Raw genomic sequence first — 20,861 nt, forward strand, 5'->3', positions numbered from 1 at the left:
AGAAAATTAAATAAATGTATCTAGAAAGCTTCTCTCAGCAGTGCATGCTGAATAACTGATGTGACAGCACATGATGAGCTAGAATTCTAGAGCAGTGTTGATCTGCAGTCAGAACTGGTAGCAAATTGTGATGCTTATAATTAATCGGGAGGGACATTAACTCTTTCTGTGTCCAAATGTGACCTCTGAATATTCAGATATGCACTGAATAGGCTTAGCTACTGTGTCCCCTTCTGTAATTTCTAGTTGGGCAGTGTTGCACTGGTTACATGTGATTGTACACACAAATGCTTCTCTGTGATTGTCTCCTTCATGGGACTTGTAAAAATGCAGAAATAATGCACAAGCATGTTGGGGTTTTTGTTGTTTGGTTTTTGTTGTTGTTGTTGTTGGGGGTTTTTTTGTTTGGTTTTTTTTTTTAATTATTATTGAGAAAGTCTGCCTGCACAGCATTCAAGAAACAGAGATGTGAAGGACCAGCTGTCCTTGCAAATAGGCTGAATTCAGGAAGGCAATTCTATTTGCATTTTCAGTTCAGGGGCAAAGCTGCTTGTCCTCTGGTGTCTGTCTGCACAGGTGGCTGGGCAGTCCTGCCCATGGTTTGCATGGCTCATCTTGCACAGCAGCTGCAGCCCTGAGCCGTTCCCTTCGCATGGCACATGAATCTGGATCCCCCCCATTCTGCACATGGGCCATGTGGTTATAGAGTAGGTCTTCAAAGTGGCTGGAAACACTGTTAGAAACGGCATTTCTTCTGAAAAGTGTGAGGGAAGAAATACTTCAGAGTTTGTAAGGAGATAGCCTGAGAAGCTGGCGTGCTCTCTATGAGGATATAATGGAGGGAATTGCTGACCCCCTGACAGCCTAAGAAGCTATTAGCTTGGTTGCTTAAGCACATGGCTAATACATACTATCTCGTATTTGGGTATAGCACTGCTCCCAGGTTTGTCACGTCTTCATTCAGACTGTCTTGCACAACCCATGACATGAAAATTGTTTTATTGCATATGGGTCCAGAGATATGTACTGCTTTTGACGGACACATGTAGCAGGAGGTATAAAAATAATCCCAGATGTGTTTTCTGGGGCTGGGAAACTGAAATGTCTCAGACAACTGAGAAAATTAATCATAAATTCAGGATGATATCCCAGCAGAGTGACCAAAAACATCTGGTGGATACAGTTTGTACCTCATCCAAGTGTGCAGAGGCAGTTAAAGCAGTAAAAAAAGAGAAAAAATAATTTGATTTATTGAGGGAGATGAGGAAAGGGAGGAGAGGCACTTAAGCTATTGTTGAAGAACCTGGCTTTTGAGAAGCATTTTGATCAGGTAAGGAAGCCTAAGTACAAAGCATCTCTTACAGGGCCGCGGTGTTACACGAGCGTTAAGCAAATCTGTGCCTCGCCGATAAATATATGGGTACGCACAGATGCACCCCAGAGAGGGAGATCTTTCTGAAAGTTGCTCTGTCAAATGCCCAGTAGTTTGATCCTGGGGCAAAATAGATCAAAGGCAAAGAGCATATGTTCTTCTGTGGAGGAGGGGCTTTGGTTGGATACGCCTGTGAGAGGACACAGAGCGCCAGCATCCCACAGGGAGTTTGCATAGGGTAGCCCAAGGTAACAGAGGTGACAAGGGTGGGACATTTTGAGCTGATAAAACAGCTGATCAGTCAAGTAAAGAAACCAAACAATGCTGGAGAGCTCGTGTGAAAGCCCCAAGCTCAGGGGTCTGAGCCTGGCCAGGTCCAAGCCACAGGCCATGGCTACAGATGTGTGCAGGCTCCTGGCAGTCCAGAACAAGGCCTGGTCTAGTCTGTAGGTCAGCAGACCTTGCAGTACAAATATTTAAGTGCATATTAGCTGCTTGGCTTTGCAATTATATTTCTATTACTGCCAAGATGTTCTGCTTTTCAGGGTCATGAATATTTTCTTTGAGTCACCAGAGGTCATCGGAGTCACTCAGCCCTGAAGCTAGCTCCTCCCTGTCCTGCCAAAGGCATGTGTGGGACTTGTAGAACATGCTCTGGATTGCCATATTGCTTAATTATCCTCTTAGCTCTAATGAAGTGCACCCTGACCAATGGTGTAGGCACAAACAACATGTTGCTATAATTTGAGCCATCACCAAGATCATCTTTATCGCTACTCATCAAGGTAGTGCTTCAGAAGGCTGAAGGGCAATGTACCTAGTAGAAGAAAACATTTAGGCACATTGGAACATTGCTGGAGGAGGGCAGTGCTCTGACTAGTGCTGTTTGCAGCGTGCCTTGAAGTTCTGTGGTGCAGGTGTCTGGCAGGAAGAGCTGGGTGACCCCTGGGAGGCCAAATTCTTCTGTGTTGCACTGCTTCAATCCCAGATGACCCAGAGTATTTGCAGAGCAGCAGCATCGATTGCTGAAGCAACCAACAATTTTTGTTTTCATTTTCTCCTGTCAAGCACTGTTAAGATAAACTGGGCTGTATAATGGGAAGTTCTCTGCCTCTGGTTTTAAAATGGGAATAAGGATCTCACAATAAGTGATCTCTTTTCTAAATATATATTTTTTATTTTTTTATTAAAATTGTCAAAACTTGATTGACAGTACAAAGACATTGTGTTTTAACGAGCATGGGCTAGAGCTGGGATTACAGATCAAGATTTTATGGTGCAGTTGCTTTACCGATGTCAGTGGCTCCTGATAGTCAGCAGGCAAAATTCCTTGCTCTGCTGTGATGGCTTACAGTGTGAGCTCTGACATCCAGTGACATTCCCTCTCAGGACATCACTGAATAGTCCTTTTCAGCAAGGATTTATCCCAGCTCTCGCAAAAACACCGCTTCTGAGGCACAAGCTTTTGGCCTCCACCCTGGATTGTACTGCAGAATATGGGAGGTATTTCCCAAGTGGCTTCCAGGGAAAGACCTGTTCTTCTCTTCTCTTCTCTTCTCTTCTCTTCTCTTCTCTTCTCTTCTCTTCTCTTCTCTTCTCTTCTCTTCTCTTCTCTTCTCTTCTCTTCTCTTCTAGTTCTGAATAAATGTCTTCATGGACCTGAGGTGGGAATGGGAAAATTCATCCTCTCTTTTTAGTGGTTTCCCAACTTTCTCCTGCAAAAAACTGGATTTATCCTGTGTCAAGAGGACAATTTCTATGGCAGCCTAGGGTTTAAAAAGCATATTGGCTGCAGTGAGAAGTTCAAGAAGAGTTCAGATCCGGACCGAACTTTGAAGCTATTTCCTTTGTTGGTAGTGGACTGAGGAAAATAAAAATAAAGAAAACTTGGCTCTGTTAAGGGAGCTTTGGATCTTTATCTGAACTTTGTGAGCCTGGCCATTCCCTGTGTAACAGAGCTGTTTTTCTGGTACTCAGAATGATGTATTATGTACAATATGGATATTTATATGTATTTTCACCTCCACCTGACAATACCTGCTTGAATTTTTTTGGACTATTTTTAAAAAGTGCTGAAAGGAGGAAAATTGGGGAAGGCACTGAATAGTTGGATATGTTGCTAAAATATTTTAAATCTAAAAATTCTCTCTAATGCAGCTCTTCTGGTCTTGACTTTTCTTGTCAAGGAAGGGGCCTCTTCATTCTGAAGCAGACAGAGGTGACTGGGGACCCCACATGCTCTCAGGCTCCAGTCAATAGTGCCCTCAGTCCTAATGTGTTTCACGCTACCTCAGGACCTGACCCCACTTGTCTGGCATCACAAATCACCATCAGCCTTTCTCCTCTCTTCCCATCTCTCTGGGTTTCACCTGTCAGTTCCCAGTTTGGATCCAGCTTGATTCACTGCAGGGTTACTTTGAAGGTGATAATCTTGAGGGTAAATTTAAGAAGACCAACAGATTTGTGCAGAACTGCTGGACTTTGCTGTAGGGAATTTTTCTTTTTGGCAATGAAAGCCAGGGGTTTATACAGCGCTGTCCTCTTTAAAAAGAACACGATGACTTGGTGTGTGGGGCTTATGTCTTGGACATTCCAGGTGAGTGACAATCAGAAGTTATATTTACATGTAAATTAAAGTCTGTCCTCTGTGAACACTCCAGTTGCCACTGCCTCTGAACTTCTCATCTATTTATCATTTGTGTGCACTGTGAGCACAGCGGGAGTTAGATACATGTTTACTGTCACAATGCTGCTTTTAAATTGGGCCACATAAATTGGCTGGAGATGCTTGCTTTTGTTTCGGGAGTCTCCAGACATGGTGGTTGGTGGCATTGTTGTGTGACTTGTGCATTTTGGTTTTTCAGGCAACAGCATGGGGTTCAGATGAAGACACTAGGAGGTCCTGTCAAAGTAAAGGGAAAACAGAGGTAAGTTTTGCTTTGTTACAATGATGTTATGGGTAAATGTATTTGCAACATGTGAAATCCACACAGAGAATGTCTGACACCAGTTCGAGCCTGCGAATTTGCAGCAGTTTAGCTGTACTGACACATGGGTATAAGCACCACCAAGCAAGCCACTTCAAAGGCTCCCCGTCCAAGTTATTACACTTGCTCTGCATGAAATTGAAAGGTGACTTCACTGCTGGAGAGGACACAATTTGTGACACATCAGAGAGCGGAGTGGTGGCAAGCCAGGGGTAGCATCCTGCAGAGGGGTGTGAGGCCAGGCAGGTTGGCTTAGCCCAGGTCCTCAGCAAGGAGCCACTGGCATTCAGCCACATGGGATTCAATGTTTGCCTGCAGCTGGAGTTCATAGTTGTATAATTCCCTGGAAGGTGAGAATTGAATCTGCTCACACACTACAATCTGTTCAGGTTGAATATCACAGAGCTGCTTTGGAGGCAGGTGCACTCCGTTAAACTTCAGTTTGAAGTAAGAATTGCTTGAACTTGCTCATGCTGTCCCGGAAGTTCAGAGTTTGCAGTCAGTTCTGATCCAGCTACGGGGCCTTTCCACCCTTCTTCTGAGAAGCTAAAATGAAAGCATCTATCTAAAAGCAGGAAATGTTTTTATTTTTCAAATGTGATATTCATGCTCTTTAAAAATCTTCAGTCCTCACCTGAGAAGGTGTCCATTTTCTTTAAAACAACACTGCAAAGAGCTCTCAGTACAAACCAGTCCTCTTTTCTTCCATCGTAAAGTCTGTGAGATTTAGGCTGTATCCTATTGTTCATGAAGAATTTGTATTTATAACCCAAAAATATTTTTTCAACCCTTGAATAAAGCCATACATGTGACTGAACAAATTCTAGGGCAATTTCAATTATCTTTGTTACAGTTACGCCAAAAGTAAGCAATGGTCTGAGTATCTTCACTGCTGGCATCTCACACTGCGAAGAGTTTGCAAAAAAAATTTCATGAGCATTATGCTCTGAACAGCTGAGTTTATGCTGATTGTGATGCAGAGTTTGAAATCATTTGGTAGGTGCAGTGCAGTGACCATGAGTGAAGTTTGGAGGTATAGTAGTTAAGCAGATTGTTAGGCACTTCTTGATACACAATTAATGGCAAACAAAGGTGTTGACTAAGACTCTGACAAGAAGACAGGAAGCTACAAAGGCAGAAGGATTCTGCAGTAGCTAAGCAAGCACTGATCTCTCAGTTTCCTACTCAAACCTTTGTCCCCACAACTGAGTCCCTCTATACATTCATTATTAGTTACACTGCAGAGAAATGACTCAGCACCAGCTCAAAAATACTGAGTTCAGTTAGGCAGCTGCTGAAGTGCTCTACTTAGCTACCAGATCTGACCCAGGATCTCTGTCCTTGGCCGGGTAAATGCAGCAGGTGAGGGCAGCACCACTGTGAGCACTTCCAATTCTGCTGTGCAATGGTGGTACAAGGTGCAGAGCTCTGTCTGCCTCAGCTCTGCTTTGTCAAAACTTGACCAATGGTGGGTTTCTGCCCAGCACAGATGATTTGATGATCAGTGTCAGGCACTTAGATATGTGGTGATAGAGGGTAGAAATAAGGAGAACCTTTGGATCATATATTAATTCACAGTGTAGGTTGCCTAAGTTATATGACTGGTAAATTTTCCTTGCCCATTTAATAATGTATGTATTTTAGGTGAAGCCTTCAAAACTGGCTCATGTATTAAAATGCCTTTTTTATTGTGCCTGTTGAGTATCTAAATAAGATTCTTCCTGCTGCTTAGAAATTCTCTTCCTAAAATGCACAGAGCTGTACCTTAAGAATAAGAAGCACAAGAATAAAAGCCACAAAATGCATATCACAGAAGTGTAATTATTATAATAGTTACTTCCCATCTGAGTACCTATTGTCTAGAGGAGAGGCAGATGAAAAATCTGGGTCTCAGTATAAAGTTAAAAGGTACCTTTTTTTTTCTGACACCTCTGGCCACGAATTTCACTTGCTTATTCCTAAACTGAGCTCAGTACCTGTGTTTGTCTGCTGTACCTTTTTGATAAAGATGGAAAGTTTTGCACTGAAGACCTGAAGCAAATGTGCTCCCTGTGCTTTGCTGTGTTGCTCTAATGGCAGATCACCTTCCCTGGTAACGTGTTTTGATTTGGATCTGGCTTCAGTTTTGAGTGGCTGGATTTCATTTTGCCCTTCTCTCCTAGATTAAAGAGCCCTTTAGTTACCAATATTTATTTTTTACAGGGGCACTTATATGCTCTTTTCAATGCAGTACTTTGGCTTTTTGATAAAGTAAAAAAATGAGTTCTCCAAACCTCTTCCTCTAAGTAATTTTTCTACTGCCCTTGAATACTTTTTATCTGTTTTCTGCACACTCCAATTTTTCACCTGTATTCCCTTGTCAATCTCTCTAATGCCTGAGTGTGATTAAAACAACCTTCCATCCTCCTCAGAAGTTTTGTAGGCTCCTCTGCCACAGGAGATCATGTAGAATTGCCTGGCCACTGTGACCACTAAATCTTTTTCACAGTTACTACTCTTGGGATGTAACCTCCATGCTTATACGTAAAGCCTTTTTGTTGCTCTTTCTTTAATGAATAATATCTTTAAAAAATGTATTTTTTTGTTAGGTCCATCTGACCAACCATCCTGGCACATATCACTATATATATATGTACACTTACATTGGCCTCACTGATAGTTGCAACTTTTGCCATCTTTAGGTTAAATGTCTGTTAAGAAAAATGTTGATATTGGGCTAGTGCCACCTCAGCTGGGGCTCCACTAGAACAGCAAGTTTATGAGTGATTTCACTTTGAGGATTTTTTTTTCCATCACAGTAATTTTTCAGATTTTAATCACTTAATGTATAAGTCCCTGAACCTGATACTAAAATTAACTCTCTGCCATATATCATGCAGTATTAAAACAAACACCTCAGAAAAGTCTCTTCCATTGATGTTATTTTTATCAACTAAAACTTGTGGTTTCCCCAAAGAAATGTGAATGCTTTGCTTGCCATGTCTCTGGAGAGCCATGCTGGCTTCCGCCAGTAATCATTCTTATTTTTGCAGCATTTATAGAGTGTAGCATGATCAATATCTTTAAACTGGCCCCTGGAAAACATCCACATTACTGAGACAGTGCAGAGAACAAAGTCAGTGTTTTGTTGCCTTTCTTTGTGTCTTCCAAATGAAATCATCCAGAGGTTGTAGTTAAAATGAATGATGGATAGAGCAGAAGGGGAAGAGCTGTATTTAATTTCATTAGGAGTTGCTCAGTTCCTAGTTTGTAATTGGTTTGTCTCTGTATAAATGTCCCCATCCACCACATCTAAGGAATTTTGCCTAACATAGAAAATTGTGGCTTTTTAAACATTAGAACTTTGGTCTTTCTTTTGTCTAAGCACCGAATTATTTGTCAATGTTCCAAAGGAAGCACACTATCATTTTAAATGGTGTAAAGAAACCATTTGTGAAAACGACAGTGAAAAATGGCAGCTCTTACGTTCTGCCCTCAGAGCTTTGTGTAGCCAGGAGGAAGATGATGCACTAATAACACTTCTGGAGCAGGAAAAAAGTGAGAGTAATATCTGATGAACATCCAGCTGGGTTGTCCCACTGCATTTCCAGTGTAGCTTCTTCCTCTTTTTTTAATGGTGTCTGGTTGCTGCGGATGCACAAGGTTACAGGGAAATCCCAGCCCAAGGCTTCAGCCCAGTGGAATGGGATTGGTGCATAGAAATTGCTGAGCTAAAGGAGGAATGAGCTATTTCAGGCCTTCCAGTGGTTATGTCACACAGAGGATGCTTATCTGCTGATCTGGTGGAACTGGGAAACTCCACACCACTTGAGAATACTAGCAATCCAGGTAGGAGAGGCACCATAGAAATCCCTGGAGAAACTGGGAGGCCATCAGCTGCTTTTATTCCCTGTGTAACTCTTCCTAGAGACCTGAACCTACTTTCCTGTTGCTTCTGCTAAACTAGCAATGCAGAATCAGCCCCCAAATAAATTTGATTAGAAGTCTATTAAAGATCATTTGGCTGGAAAAATCATTAGCAATTCTCTCTGCTATCTGTTCCACTCAGAGGAGAAGGGTAGTTTGGTTGGGACCTTGGTTTAAAATGAGTAACAGAATTGCTTGTCCAAAGAAGTAAATACAGATATCTGAGAGTGTATCAATAGCAGTGCTCAAGAACCAAGTTGGGTCTGGCTTATTTTTTAATAAATTGAGGTAAACTGCAGCAGGTAAACTAAATGTTTGCTGCACTCTAAAATGTCACAGAAGGGTAACTTGGAGTTCTGCTGGCTGATTCTCTGAACTCCAGGTTGTGCTCTTGGAGTCCATGTTTCTCTACTGAGCATGGCTGACTGTCTGCAACAGCTATTTTTCTGTACAGTGCATAACTATAAAATATATCAGTATGTGATGAAATAGCGTTAACCAGTAATTAAAAAGGAGATCTCTGACAACAGGGCTTGGGGAGTTTATTTAAAGTAGAAAGCCATTAAAGTAGTGCCTATATATAGCTATGCTTTCAAAGAAAAATGCATCTGTACAATGAGATTAAGGGTTTATAACATTTTAGAACTCTGGGGTTTAGAGATGACAGAATAAACAACTAAGAAGCACCCTCAGCTGGATTATTTGCAGCAACCTGAAACTTTTTGAATTTTACCTCAAATGGAAGCTGCAGAAGGTCAGTCCCTCCATTTACTGATCTGCTCACATGAATGAAGGCACTAACAGGACACCACTTGCTTCTCAGGTTTGAATTGTGCTCTCAAAGCAACCTAATGTCTCTGTGAGCTAGAAGGAGAACCTGGTCCTGTCCACAGTCATGGACATACAGCAATCACAGACAGAGTGTGAACCGTAATTCTAAATGCCACAAAAATTAAGTAAATGAGAATAGGCTTAAACTGAAGTGGTGGCAGGAAGGGGCTTCAGTGCAGTTTGTTCTGACTGTGAGATCCTGTGACCTGTAGTGGTGAGCATTAGAAGTCATGTACTCTTCCTTTCTAGGAAAACAAGGTCATTAGACTGGAGAAGAGTGATACCTTCTAAATTTTTGGCCCTATCTCAATAAAGGGATGAGTACCAGGTGATTTTGGAGAGGGAGCAAGAACCTCTAAGTGTGCAACATGCAATTCATAAGAAAATCAGAAATGTACTTAATTCTTTGGTGGTGAGCCACAGGTTTTTATCTGCTCTGTCATATATTTAATAATAATCCTAACTAATATAACTGAGTTATTCTTATTAACCATATAAATATGCAGTCTTCCCCCTTTATTTAAAACCTTAATCTCTTGATCCCTGTAATATCTTCTGGTGATGAGATTTGCAGACTGATCATACACAGATTTAACTGTCTGCTCCATAATGTGCGAGCAGGATCCAAATATTGTCTTGTCTGGACAGAGGTGGGTTCAAACTTGCCAAATTTTCTGCTTACATTACAGCCCATCTGATTTTTTGCTTCCTGTGTGCCTAGAGTTTTCCAGACACACGGAAGAAAGTGCATTAAATAGTTCCTATTTTCTGTAGGGGTTTGTGAGATCATTTTACTAACCATTTGCCTCAGCTATGACTTGTTGCAGAGAGCGCCGTATTGAATGACTTTTCAGAGCAAATCCGGGCTGGTTTAAAGAACACAGAGAGGAGGCTGTTCCTTGCTATTTATTTTGAGAATGGGGTAGTAAGAGGATCTAATTAAATCTCCCAGACACAGTCTTGAGAAAAATCCTTCAAGCTGGAGCATTTGAGTGGGTTTGTTTCTTTGCTTTTGTTGGAGGCTTCATAGACTGATGTGACTGGCCATGGGTACAGCAATAAGAAACACGAGGTGAGCCCTGTATTCCACTTTGGGCCAGGCATGTTGGAGAGATGGGGTTTGGTATTTAGACCTTTGTGTGCGTCCTCTAACCCAGAGTGTCACCGCAGTAAGTTCAGCACCTGCATGGTTTCCATTCCCCCCAGCTGAGAGAGCAGGGCAGACAATGTGCATCTGTTTCAGAACATTACTTAAAGTGTCTAAATTGCTTTGAGGCCAGTGCATGAAATGAGCATATTATCATTGCTCTTTCTCCAGGAGCACAGAGTGCTGCTACCACCATCAGTAAGGCAGGTCTAGGGAAAATGCCTGCTCAGTTAACTCATAGGAACAGCTACAGGTGGACATGGCACACACCTGGCAGCATTATATTTAAGCAGTAAAAATGGAGTAAAAGTCTGCAACAGGTTCATCAATGCCAGTAGACTGTAGCACATGACCTTCCACAGAAATTATTTTGGTGTGCTATCTTCTCAGCTGGGAAGATTTTTATAGAAATAGGAGTTTGTTAATCTGTAATACAGCTCTGTGCAAATAAAGGGAATTCTCCAAATTAGGATTTTAGATTTTTTGCTGGACAGGACTTTAGTTAGGAATACATTGTAGTAGCTGGGCAGCAAAGGGTCCAGCAACATAACTGGTCTTAGCTATTTTAGGTCAGAACCTGTGCTCAGACCTTGCACAAAGCAGAGAATAGTGGCAGTGGAAGGGGAGCAGTTGGGTACTCTCTTATTGGGTGAAATTTGAGTACAGAACTGCATTCCAGGTGAGATGGCAAATCAATCATATTCTGAAACAACACTCTTTTGGGAGACGACCCAATACTCTTTTTTAACAGCATTTGTTCAAGAATTTTTAGTACTTTGCAGTCAAATATATAGTGGTCCTAAAATTATGTGGGATTGAATAACTGTACTCTACAGAAAGAGGAAATACCTAACCCAGTCATGAAACACAGACATCTCTAGGGCAGGAAGGAACTGTCAGGGCTCCCAGCACCATGCAGCTGTGACAGGAGAGGGCAGAGAGGCTGGCAAGCCCTTTGTCTTGTTAAAGCAAGCAATGAGACCACTGCTCTCAACACACAGCAGGTGGGACAGTGCTTCTCAAGCTCCTGTTTGATAGACTGATGCACAGTCTCCATGACTGATCTGCTTCTGAAATAAAAAGAGTTGACCCAGCTGTGAATCTAAGCTCCCACCTCATTTTTGGGTGCTGGGCACTGATATCTGATTCCTGCTGCCCCTCAAGACTGGCAGCATGTGCTCTGTGGCACTCAGTAGCCTCTTTCCAGGCTGGGCAAGTGCTCCTGGGCTGGCTCTGGAGTGCAGTGTGTGCCATTCAAAAGCAAGGATCACATCTCATGTCCATGCAGTTGCCATCTGTGGCTAACCCTGGCAGGTTTCTATGTTGAATCCTTTCCGTACAGCAACTGAAATAAGATAGCGTGTAATCCAGCTGAGCAAGCCTCTTCCTTTCCAGATGACAGGGGGTGTTTTTACACTGCTGAGTGTTGCAAATGAAGTCTTCAGGGAAATGATCAACAGCATGGTGCACTGTGAGACAGGAGCTTGCTGAATGATTGCTGCTTCCAGGAGGGAGAAGCGGTGTCTGCAGCTGTAGGCTCAGCTTAGTGGCAAATGATGATCTATTGGAGGGAAGAAAGCAAAGCAGCCTGGCTAACCCAGTTGAGGTTGCTATTTTTTACCAAGCTTCCTTTTCTGTTTATGGTGTAACATAATAGACTTTCTTCCCTTGCAGCCCAGTCATTGCTAATATCCCCTTCTCTGAGGTGGCCCAGGGCCCAGGGCAGGCAGGCTGGTGCACGTGGCTCATTGGGGCTCTTTGGGTGATCCTTGGGGCAGGTGGCTCTGCAGCCTCTAGCACTGCCTCTGGGAATTGCACACTAGTCTCTCACCTCCCTCTTCCTGTGTGTACTGTTAGAAAGTTCCTGCCTTATGTGGCCTCCTTTACCCCCACTGCTTAACTCCAGGAGATGCTCAGTTAGCCTGATCTGCACTCCACAGGTCTCTGGATATGAGTCTGTGGGGAGAAAGAGAGACCATGGCTCTCTCTGACAACGTGAAGGTGATTTTCTGAACAAAAAGGCAACTGCAGCCTTGTGCTGCCACCCCAGCACAGCGTGGGACAGCAGGACCCCCACACCTTTGGGAAGGGGCATGTGGAGGGAGTTGCCTACTGGTACCAGCAAGTGTTCAAGCAGCTGAGACTGGGAACTTGCTATTTCTCACTGGCCTGGCCTGAAAGAGAAACTCCTTGTACCATAGAAAATCCTGAGCACACAATCTTCTGGGAGGCAGAAAGTAGCAGCCTGCTCAAGCATGAGGTTCTCTGACCAGCCTGGTCTGTTAAAGAGAAGTTCCTGCTGTTTTCCGGCTGGCACTGGTTTGAATATATAGCAGACAGACCTGCTGTCCTTCACTGTAGCTGGTGGCTGGGTAATGTTTTCAAAGCTGCAGCATTACTGGGAAAATAGGTCAGAAGTATTATCATGGAAAGAGGGAGAATTTCTCCTCCAATCTAAGCAGAGCACAGAAAAAGGCACTTGTACCTATGACAAAATTGACCTGATGGATAACATCCTACCCTAGGACTGTGCAGGGCCATGGTTAGAGAAATAACCAGCTAACTGGACTTGCTCACTTAGACTGCTGGCTCCCTACAGCTGTGTGCTTCTTGAGGCAGCAAACCTCAGCTCAGGTTAGAGCTAAGGAAGGTGCATTCCTGCTGCAACACAGGTATGTTTTTAATGTAATAAAATTTTTAAAAATCCTTTGTCTCTGTCTTGTGTCCCTGTAGGAAGAGTGCCAGAACTATGTCCGAGTGCTGATTGTTTATGGCAAGAAGGTTTTTACCTGTGGCACCAATGCCTTTTCACCAGTGTGTTCCAGTCGACAGGTCTGGTTTGCCTCTTTTACACTGATGGAGAGGGTTGGATGCATGCTCTGGGGAGGAACAGTTGTTTGGCAGGCTATCATGGCTGCACAAAATATGTTCTAAATGTAGCTGACTGAAATTATGTTGGTTTTCTTCTTTGGGCTGCTTTGGGGCAATGAGTGTGTCTGCAATTGGGGAGCAAAAAGTTCATGTTATGGATGAGTTTGGTCTAGACAAAGTGCTGCTCATGTAAACCTTGGGAACAGCACCGAGAAAGGGGAATATAGACAAGTTTAGCTGTGAGTACCTCCTGAGCTGAATACTTTAAAATTTCTCTAAAATAAGTGGCAAAACTCCCTTGGATTCAAGGCAGACAGGAGCAGGCCCAGAGAAATGTTTATTTGTATGGTTTTTTAAGGCCAGTATGTATTCAGGAGGTGTCTACAGAAGATTAAAAGCCTCTGCTTGCGCCAGGAGCACCTGATTACACCGCGTGGGTTTGGGCTTTATTGGCTGGAGAATCACCCTTTGTACAAAGCAATAGGATCAGCGAGGCTCAGACACAGCTTCTTACATTGGCAAATGATGGCTGTAAAGGTCAATTTTCAGTCATCACTAAGATTCCATTCTCATAGCTCCCTGATTTTTAAAAATCAGGGATTTCCTCGTGGGTACTCATGGGCAAACCAAATTCTTTACACCATTAAAAAAGTCAGATGCTTTTTAAATTTTCTTCTCTCTCCTTTTAGGTAGGAAATCTCAGCAAAATCATTGACAGAATTAATGGAGTGGCTCGGTGCCCGTACGACCCTCGGCATAACTCGACAGCTGTGATTACATCACGAGGAGAGCTCTATGCTGCAACTGTGATTGATTTTTCTGGACGGGATCCTGCTATTTACCGCAGCCTTGGAAATGTTCCCCCACTTAGGACAGCACAATACAACTCCAAATGGCTCAATGGTAAAGTCATGTGGGTCACATCTGAGGAAGAGATGTATTAAAGTCAGCTTGACAGGCTTGTAAATCTTTCTCTCTCTTTTCGTATCGAGATCCAGAGTTATGATGGGGAAAGGCTTCTGGAGCAATAATCAATGCAGCTTAGAAGGCATTTAAAAAGAGCCTGGAATTATTTCAGAAAAGTTGACTTTGAATATAGAAAGTGGGTCTTGCAGGCTACTTAACATATATATGGGTCTCTGTCTTGTGAGATGACCAAATACATCATTTTAACAAGAAAACCACTCAAAGATTTGAAGATCAAAATCAACTTAAAGCATCATATTGTTGACCCAGTTCTGCAGAGTGATAGGCACTCTTTACTTCCACCGACTCAGCTGAAGATGCCTGGTTTCAGTGCAAGATCACTCCAAAAATGAGAAATTTCACAGCACATTATGTTCCATGTGAGTCCGTGCTGATGTGGATTTATAGTTATTAAAAGCAACTCTTACCCCAATGTGATAATACCCTGCTTCAAGCAAGCTATAGAATTTCAGCCAGTAATCCCTGCACTGAGTTCACACCTTCCAAGTGGGGCAAAGCACTTCTAGTCTGAGCAGACTGTAGTGATGGAGACCCCAATATTCCCCCTATCTCCTTTTACCCAGGTAAACTGACCAGATATTTGAAATCTTTCTATTAGATTTCAGGACCTTTCAATTAAAGATAAGAGCAGTGGGACTGTGCACTCTGTGGAGCTCAATAAGACTGAACTAGGCTTCTGCAGGCATACTGAAGTCAGTATGGAGATCTGGAGTGTAAGGAAAAGGTTGTTGTCAGAAAAGACTGCAAATTAGGACCAAGAAGCATCATAGTCCATATACACTCATTGAAAACACATTCCTCTTGTCTGTGCATGAATACAAGATTCAGAAGGAAGCCACATTGGAACAGGGGAGTTTAAGGATGACAAACAGTAACTGAAGTTCTCGTACGTGACTGGAAAAACTAATGTGACTCTTGGATTTATAACCTTGTGCAGCATTGGTGACATCGGAGTAATTTTGTCCTGTTCTGGCCACTTTTCAATGAGAAACAGAAAACCTGAAGGTGATTCAGAGAAGAGCTATTCAGTGATTTGAAACTTGGAAAGCCTGCCTCACAGTGAGAGACTTAAGGAGCTCAATTTATTTATCTTTCTGAAAAGGAGATAAAAGGTGTTTTGTTCATGATATGGAAGTACTTACATCAAGAGAAGATTTTGGAAAGGATAAAGTTCTTTAATCTAGCAGACAAGCCATGACAAGAACCTGTGATTGGAAGCTGAAACCAGATAATGTCAAATGGGAAAAGTACAGGTTGCAGCTGGGTCAGTCTTTAGTCATTTGAGCAAGTCACTGAGGAAAATGATGGATGTAAAGCCAGGTGACGTTGTCCAGTAAGACCTGATCTCCTTCCGAAAATGTAGTCTAATTCTCCTGTTAGTTACAGGACCTGATGGTGGAACTACAGGGTGAAATTCTCTGGCTCATGTTAGGCAGAAAGTCAGATTGGGGATCACAATGGTCCCTCTACAGGTCGTGGTTAGTTTGAAGGAGAAAGTTTGACAGGAGATGATTTGCAATGCCCTCCCCACTGTACCATCATCTGCTTCCCAAACTTGCCTTGCAGCAGCAGTGACCTGCCTTTCTCTGTTCTCCTTTCAGTCCTGGGCTGCAGCTTTAGAGGAATTCTGTATGTCCTTTTTTATTTCTTCCTTCGATCACTACTCAGAAATGAACATTGTAAAAACACCCTATAAAACCAACAGGTTTGGGGAAGGTTGTTTGTTAGTTTGTTTGTTTGATCAAATATTATTCATTGGCCAAACCTTTCATTTTACCAAAGAAATTTTTAGGATAAAAGACTATACACCTTGAAGCTTTGTTATATCCACAGTTAAAATATTTATTACTAAACCTAGTAAATTCAAGGTTCTTTTCTATTATTGTGAAAATAATACCGAAAATTTTTGGAGAGGAAGCGTTAAGGAGAGCACGTTTCACTACCGTCAGTGTCTGGCATGGTTTTGTTTTATGGACATAAGATAATCTTTTGTGCCTAGAAACTGGAAAGGTTTCATGATAAAAGCCAGATGTGACAGTGCTGGGAGAGTAGCTTGAACGTTTCACTGCAGCTGTCTGGGGAATCGGGCGGATGCACACAGCATATTTAACACATCATAAGGTCCACTTCAAAAGTGAATAGGTGAAGCAGCCCAATGGGAAGGATTTTTCTTCTAAGATGAGTATAGGTACAGAGAATAGTCATGCATATGCAAAGTGTTGAATTCTGCTTTCACTGAAATCAGTAGCAGCTTTGCCAATAAAGTGGAGAAACAACGGGGCCTTTCCAAGATCTGAAAAAAAGGTACTAGAGCTATATCCTCATATATCATTACTCCCATCTACTGTTTTTATGTCCTTTGCTGACTCCAAACTCCCACTGGTCCCAGCTTTGACAGACTGCATAAATGGAGCTGGCAGTGCAGTGCATTGAGCAAGTCAGTGAGCATGGATTGATTTCTGACCTATATAAATCTCTTCAAATGTTTATTTTTCAGAGCCTAACTTTATTGCTGCCTATGACATCGGCTTGTTCACCTACTTCTTCTTCCGTGAGAACGCGGTGGAACATGACTGTGGGAAAACAGTGTATTCTCGTGTGGCAAGGGTTTGCAAAAATGATATTGGAGGGAGATTTTTGCTGGAGGACACGTGGACAACTTTCATGAAGGCCAGACTGAACTGCTCCCGTGCTGGAGAAATCCCTTTCTATTACAATGAATTGCAAAGCACCTTCTACCTTCCTGAGCAAGATCTGATCTACGGTGTCTTCACTACTAATGTGTAAGTTACACTGGCTTTACTGCCCTTCCTCTATCCCCAGCAGTCTGAGACTGACAATGTATCGATTTCTTAGACAGTCTGAGCAATCATTTTTAAAAGATCGTTTGGTAAATGTGAAAGAATAGATAGGTCTGTGTTATCCATCATGACAACGGAGCCTCTAGGAAAGTGTTTTTAATCCATGGTTCACAGATTCCTGGAGTCCATAAAAGATGACTGTGCAGTTTTAGGGTAACTTAATTTGATACAAACCTGAGCGTTGACAGACTTCAGACTTTTTGTAGGAACAGTGCAACTTGTGTAGTTTTGAGAGATGATCTAAAAATGACCCAAGAGAAACACATTAATTTCTGCACAATCTGACACAATTTTGTGAACACTGGAGCTGGCCCATGAGATGAACACACTTGGGAGAGAAGGGCTGGAAGGAGAAGAATGAGGCAGATGGGATCACAACAGCCTAGACTGAAAATAACATCTATTGCAGTTGAACAACACTGTAAGAGCAAGGTCATGAGGGCCACAAGCCATTTAGCATTTCCAAGGAGGAGGTGTTTTACCTCTGCCACAGACTGCTTGAGGTCCACAAATCAAAAGCAATGTTGGAACTCTGAGGGGAAGGTATGATTTCTGATACTTCATAATCACCTCTTCTTGGCTTGATATTGAAAAAACTTGTAATTGGAATGATTTAGTGTAGCTGTGAAAGCAGAAAGGAGAAGAGGAGTTAATTAAAAAATATATTAAAAAACTCATAATGTATATTTTTAAGTCAGAAAAACTCAAATAACTTTTTCTCTGATGCCTAAGGCTAGGATGATAAGTTTCAAGCTCTAACCAGTCTGCATGGTATTGAGTTTCAATAATACATATTCTCCAGGGGGGTGTTAGCCTGACATGTAAACTAGGGAATGAAAATCTGAGTAGTTACTCCATATGGCAAATGCTCCAAGTGCCTTCCTCGTGCTGGGCAGCTATCTTAGGGCATTTTGTGTGCAGTGCTGTATTGCCCAGTATGAATAAGGGCCTGTTCCCAGGGAGCCCACAGAAAACCAGAGGGAAGCCCCACTGAAGTACAAACCCTCCTGTTTTAATGTGTCACCTGCTGGTGTGACTGGGCTTGAACTTCAGCCCTTGAAGTCACAAAGCATCAGCCCCAACTTCTTGAGCTAAACTGCTGTTGGGGAGCCTCAGCGTGAGTCAACAGAGCCTGAATGCTCTTCCCTGTCCGTAAATTCCGAGAAATAGCTAAGTGTTTGGCCACCCTCATCCCTCTCCCATGTTTTGTTTCTGTTCCATCATTGCCAATGTCAGTCAAAAGAGAGCCAGCAGAGAAGCACCTAGAGAAAATAAACATGATTGAGCACTGCACCTTGACTGTGGACTAGGTCCTCAGATTGAAAGGCACATGAGTCATTCTTTAAAAACATTTAGAGGATATTAGCCAAACTTCCTGAACATTAAAAGGAAATCTGGCTATTGCTTTGGGCATTTGAGCTGACCCTTTTTTTTTTTTTTTTTTTTTTTCCCCCAGTTTTTCTGTGCCCATAGTGGTAATGTTTTATCTATCCATTTGTCCATTTATCCAGCCAAGAATGGAAGTTGGAAATGAGAAAACTGTTAATAACTGTATTTAATTTATCAACTTAGTGACATTTTTGGATGATCAAGGGGGAGGCATAGACTTGCTCAGGCTGGACAGTTCTCTTCTGCTGTGTCCATCTCCCAAGTTTAACATGAGATGTGAGGAGTGTTATCTACCTCCTCTGGGAACACTTGAGCATTCTTTGTACATCAGGGATACAGGATCTCGCTTACATCATCTGAAGACAATATAATATGCAACATTTGTGTAATTGAAGAAGTTAGTAATTGATAACAGCTGAAGTTAGATCAAATAGAATTTTGGGTCTACAACGTGGTGTTCTTTTAAAAGTTCAAAGAGAAAATGTTCCAATTTGTCATCCGACTAGAGAAATAATGGTAATTATTCTTTTAACTTTCACTGGGACTTATATCATGCTGCATGAGCTCTGCATACCAAAGAGGGTTAATTTATGCACCAGCCTGAGTTTCTTTGTGAGAAAATGCCAATGCAACACAAAACTATGATTTTTTTGTTGCTGTTTTTTACAGGTACTTCTTACTTTGGAAGGTTCATATTTAATGAATTTAGGGTCATCTTATAACAAAGGGGAATTAGTGGTAGTGGTAACACCCACATGTAGATTTATTGCTTCATGTTATCTTATACCCAGCTGAATCAGTGGGGAAGAGAGCTTTTAGGGGAAGCTGCTGATGAAATATTTAATATGTTTTTATTAGAATTTTCTGGGAGGTAATAGAGACAATGTTAAAACTTTTTTGAACTTTAAACCAGCTAGTTAGTCACAGGAGGTAGGAGGTGGGAACAAAGGAAGTTACACTTCACATCAAAACACAGGGGCCAGCTGCACCAGTTGATGTCACTGGCTTGAGACTGGGATCAAACTTTTCATAAGGAGGGATGGGAAATATGCCAGCCCACAGATGGAAAAGAAAATGGTCCACAGATTTAATGGAAAACCTCTTTCCTTTCTCCTTTCCAGCAAAGAGAAAAGGCTAAACTATGAAGTCCTTAGCAGGGCCCTAAAAATATCTTTTTTTTTTTCTTCTAAGTATTTTCATTAGACTAGTGGAATTTTATTCTTTCTTTTCCTTTTTCATTTTCTCCCTCATTGTCTTTTTTTTTCCTGTGTGTGCCTCAAGGCATTTGCTTGTCATCCATCATTAGGTTTGTCTTAAAAGCTGCTGTCTGTGAGCATGCACTGCATCAGCGGTGTTCAGACAAAAGTGGAGAAAGGTTTGCCTGGCGTTGCTTTGACATGTTCAAAGTGAGCTACTCCATCATTCTGGGGATGCAAGGGGCAGGGGGGAACAGGGAATGGAAAGGCAAAGCAGGAAGTTCTTCCTGATGTTGTATTGCTAGGAAGAAATATGCTCTGAAAGAATCTGTTCTTCTGCTTTCCAGCCTGGAATGGTGAAGAAAGGCTTTTTTTGTGTGTGCAAGAGAGTGTAATTATTGGTTTAGTTAAGAAAAAAAAGAAAGAAAAAAAAAAGTGTTCTTTTCAGGGAATTCAAATTGCCTTAATTAGCAGAAAGATACATACAGCAGGGCTTGGGTTATTTAAAAGGCACCATGACGAATCAGTCTCTCATGCTGGCCCTATTTTTAGTTTTATTTTGATATCTTTTTCTCTAAACTCTGTGGTTTTCCTTAAAAAAAAAAAAAAGAAAAAAAAAAAAAAAAATGCCAGAGGGGAGGGAAGAACTGGGAGCAGGTTTGAATTTCAGGTCATCACTTATCAAAAGTCCCTCTGGGTTAGTTTTGTTGAGGTCACCATATAGGAAGTGCCCTCCAAGCCTCTTGAGGCAGGAGAAGATGAGCTGGCTCATGACCCTGCAGAAATGGGTCCTCCAGGGCTGAAATGGAGCAGCAAAGGCCAGCTGATCTGTGTGCAGTGTGACTGGGCAGCCCAGCATCCTTAAAACACCTTCCTTTCCCAAGAGTCCTTCCCACAGCAGCCTTTCCCCCGCCGTGCTGTGCCTCCCCTGGCTGAGTGTGCTTGGTGAGCAGTCTGCCCCAGACAGATCCTGTTCGCACCTGGGAACACACAGAAGTGAACTGTGGTCATTGAAAACAGAGGTTTTCACGGATTAGCAAGACCTTTTGCACACTGAGCTGCTGTCAGAACCAGCTGGATTGTCACTGTCGCCTTTTCCCTTCCTCTGCATGTATATAAATACAATATTAGGTGATATATTTTATAGCTGAAGATTTCAGGAACCTGTAGAAACAGAATTTCACCTTGAGAAACAGCAAGAGATTAAAAATCAGCTTGTTTGTAATCAATAAAGGTAGATGGGTTGTTAAAAAAATGAAAATAAAACCAGACACAAATAATCCATGCAAATTAAACTGTATTCCTTTCTTGTCA

General features: G+C 42.1%; 1 protein-coding gene across 5 annotated transcripts in view; it reads left to right on the forward strand.

The window, feature by feature from the left end:
- SEMA5B (semaphorin 5B) overlaps nt 1-20,861 on the forward strand; it is a 267,532-nt gene that overhangs the window by 181,251 nt on the left and 65,420 nt on the right. For all 5 annotated transcript variants that reach the window (XM_040069356.2, XM_040069357.2, XM_040069358.2 and 2 more), the window contains 4 exons: nt 4,237-4,299; nt 12,977-13,075; nt 13,804-14,017; nt 16,599-16,884. In XM_040069356.2, the coding sequence (XP_039925290.1) occupies nt 4,237-4,299; nt 12,977-13,075; nt 13,804-14,017; nt 16,599-16,884 (662 nt within the window). The remainder of the gene's footprint in view (nt 1-4,236; nt 4,300-12,976; nt 13,076-13,803; nt 14,018-16,598; nt 16,885-20,861) is intronic.

Source organism: Hirundo rustica, chromosome 7 (genome assembly GCF_015227805.2).
Source record: "Hirundo rustica isolate bHirRus1 chromosome 7, bHirRus1.pri.v3, whole genome shotgun sequence".
NCBI lineage: Eukaryota > Metazoa > Chordata > Aves > Passeriformes > Hirundinidae > Hirundo > Hirundo rustica.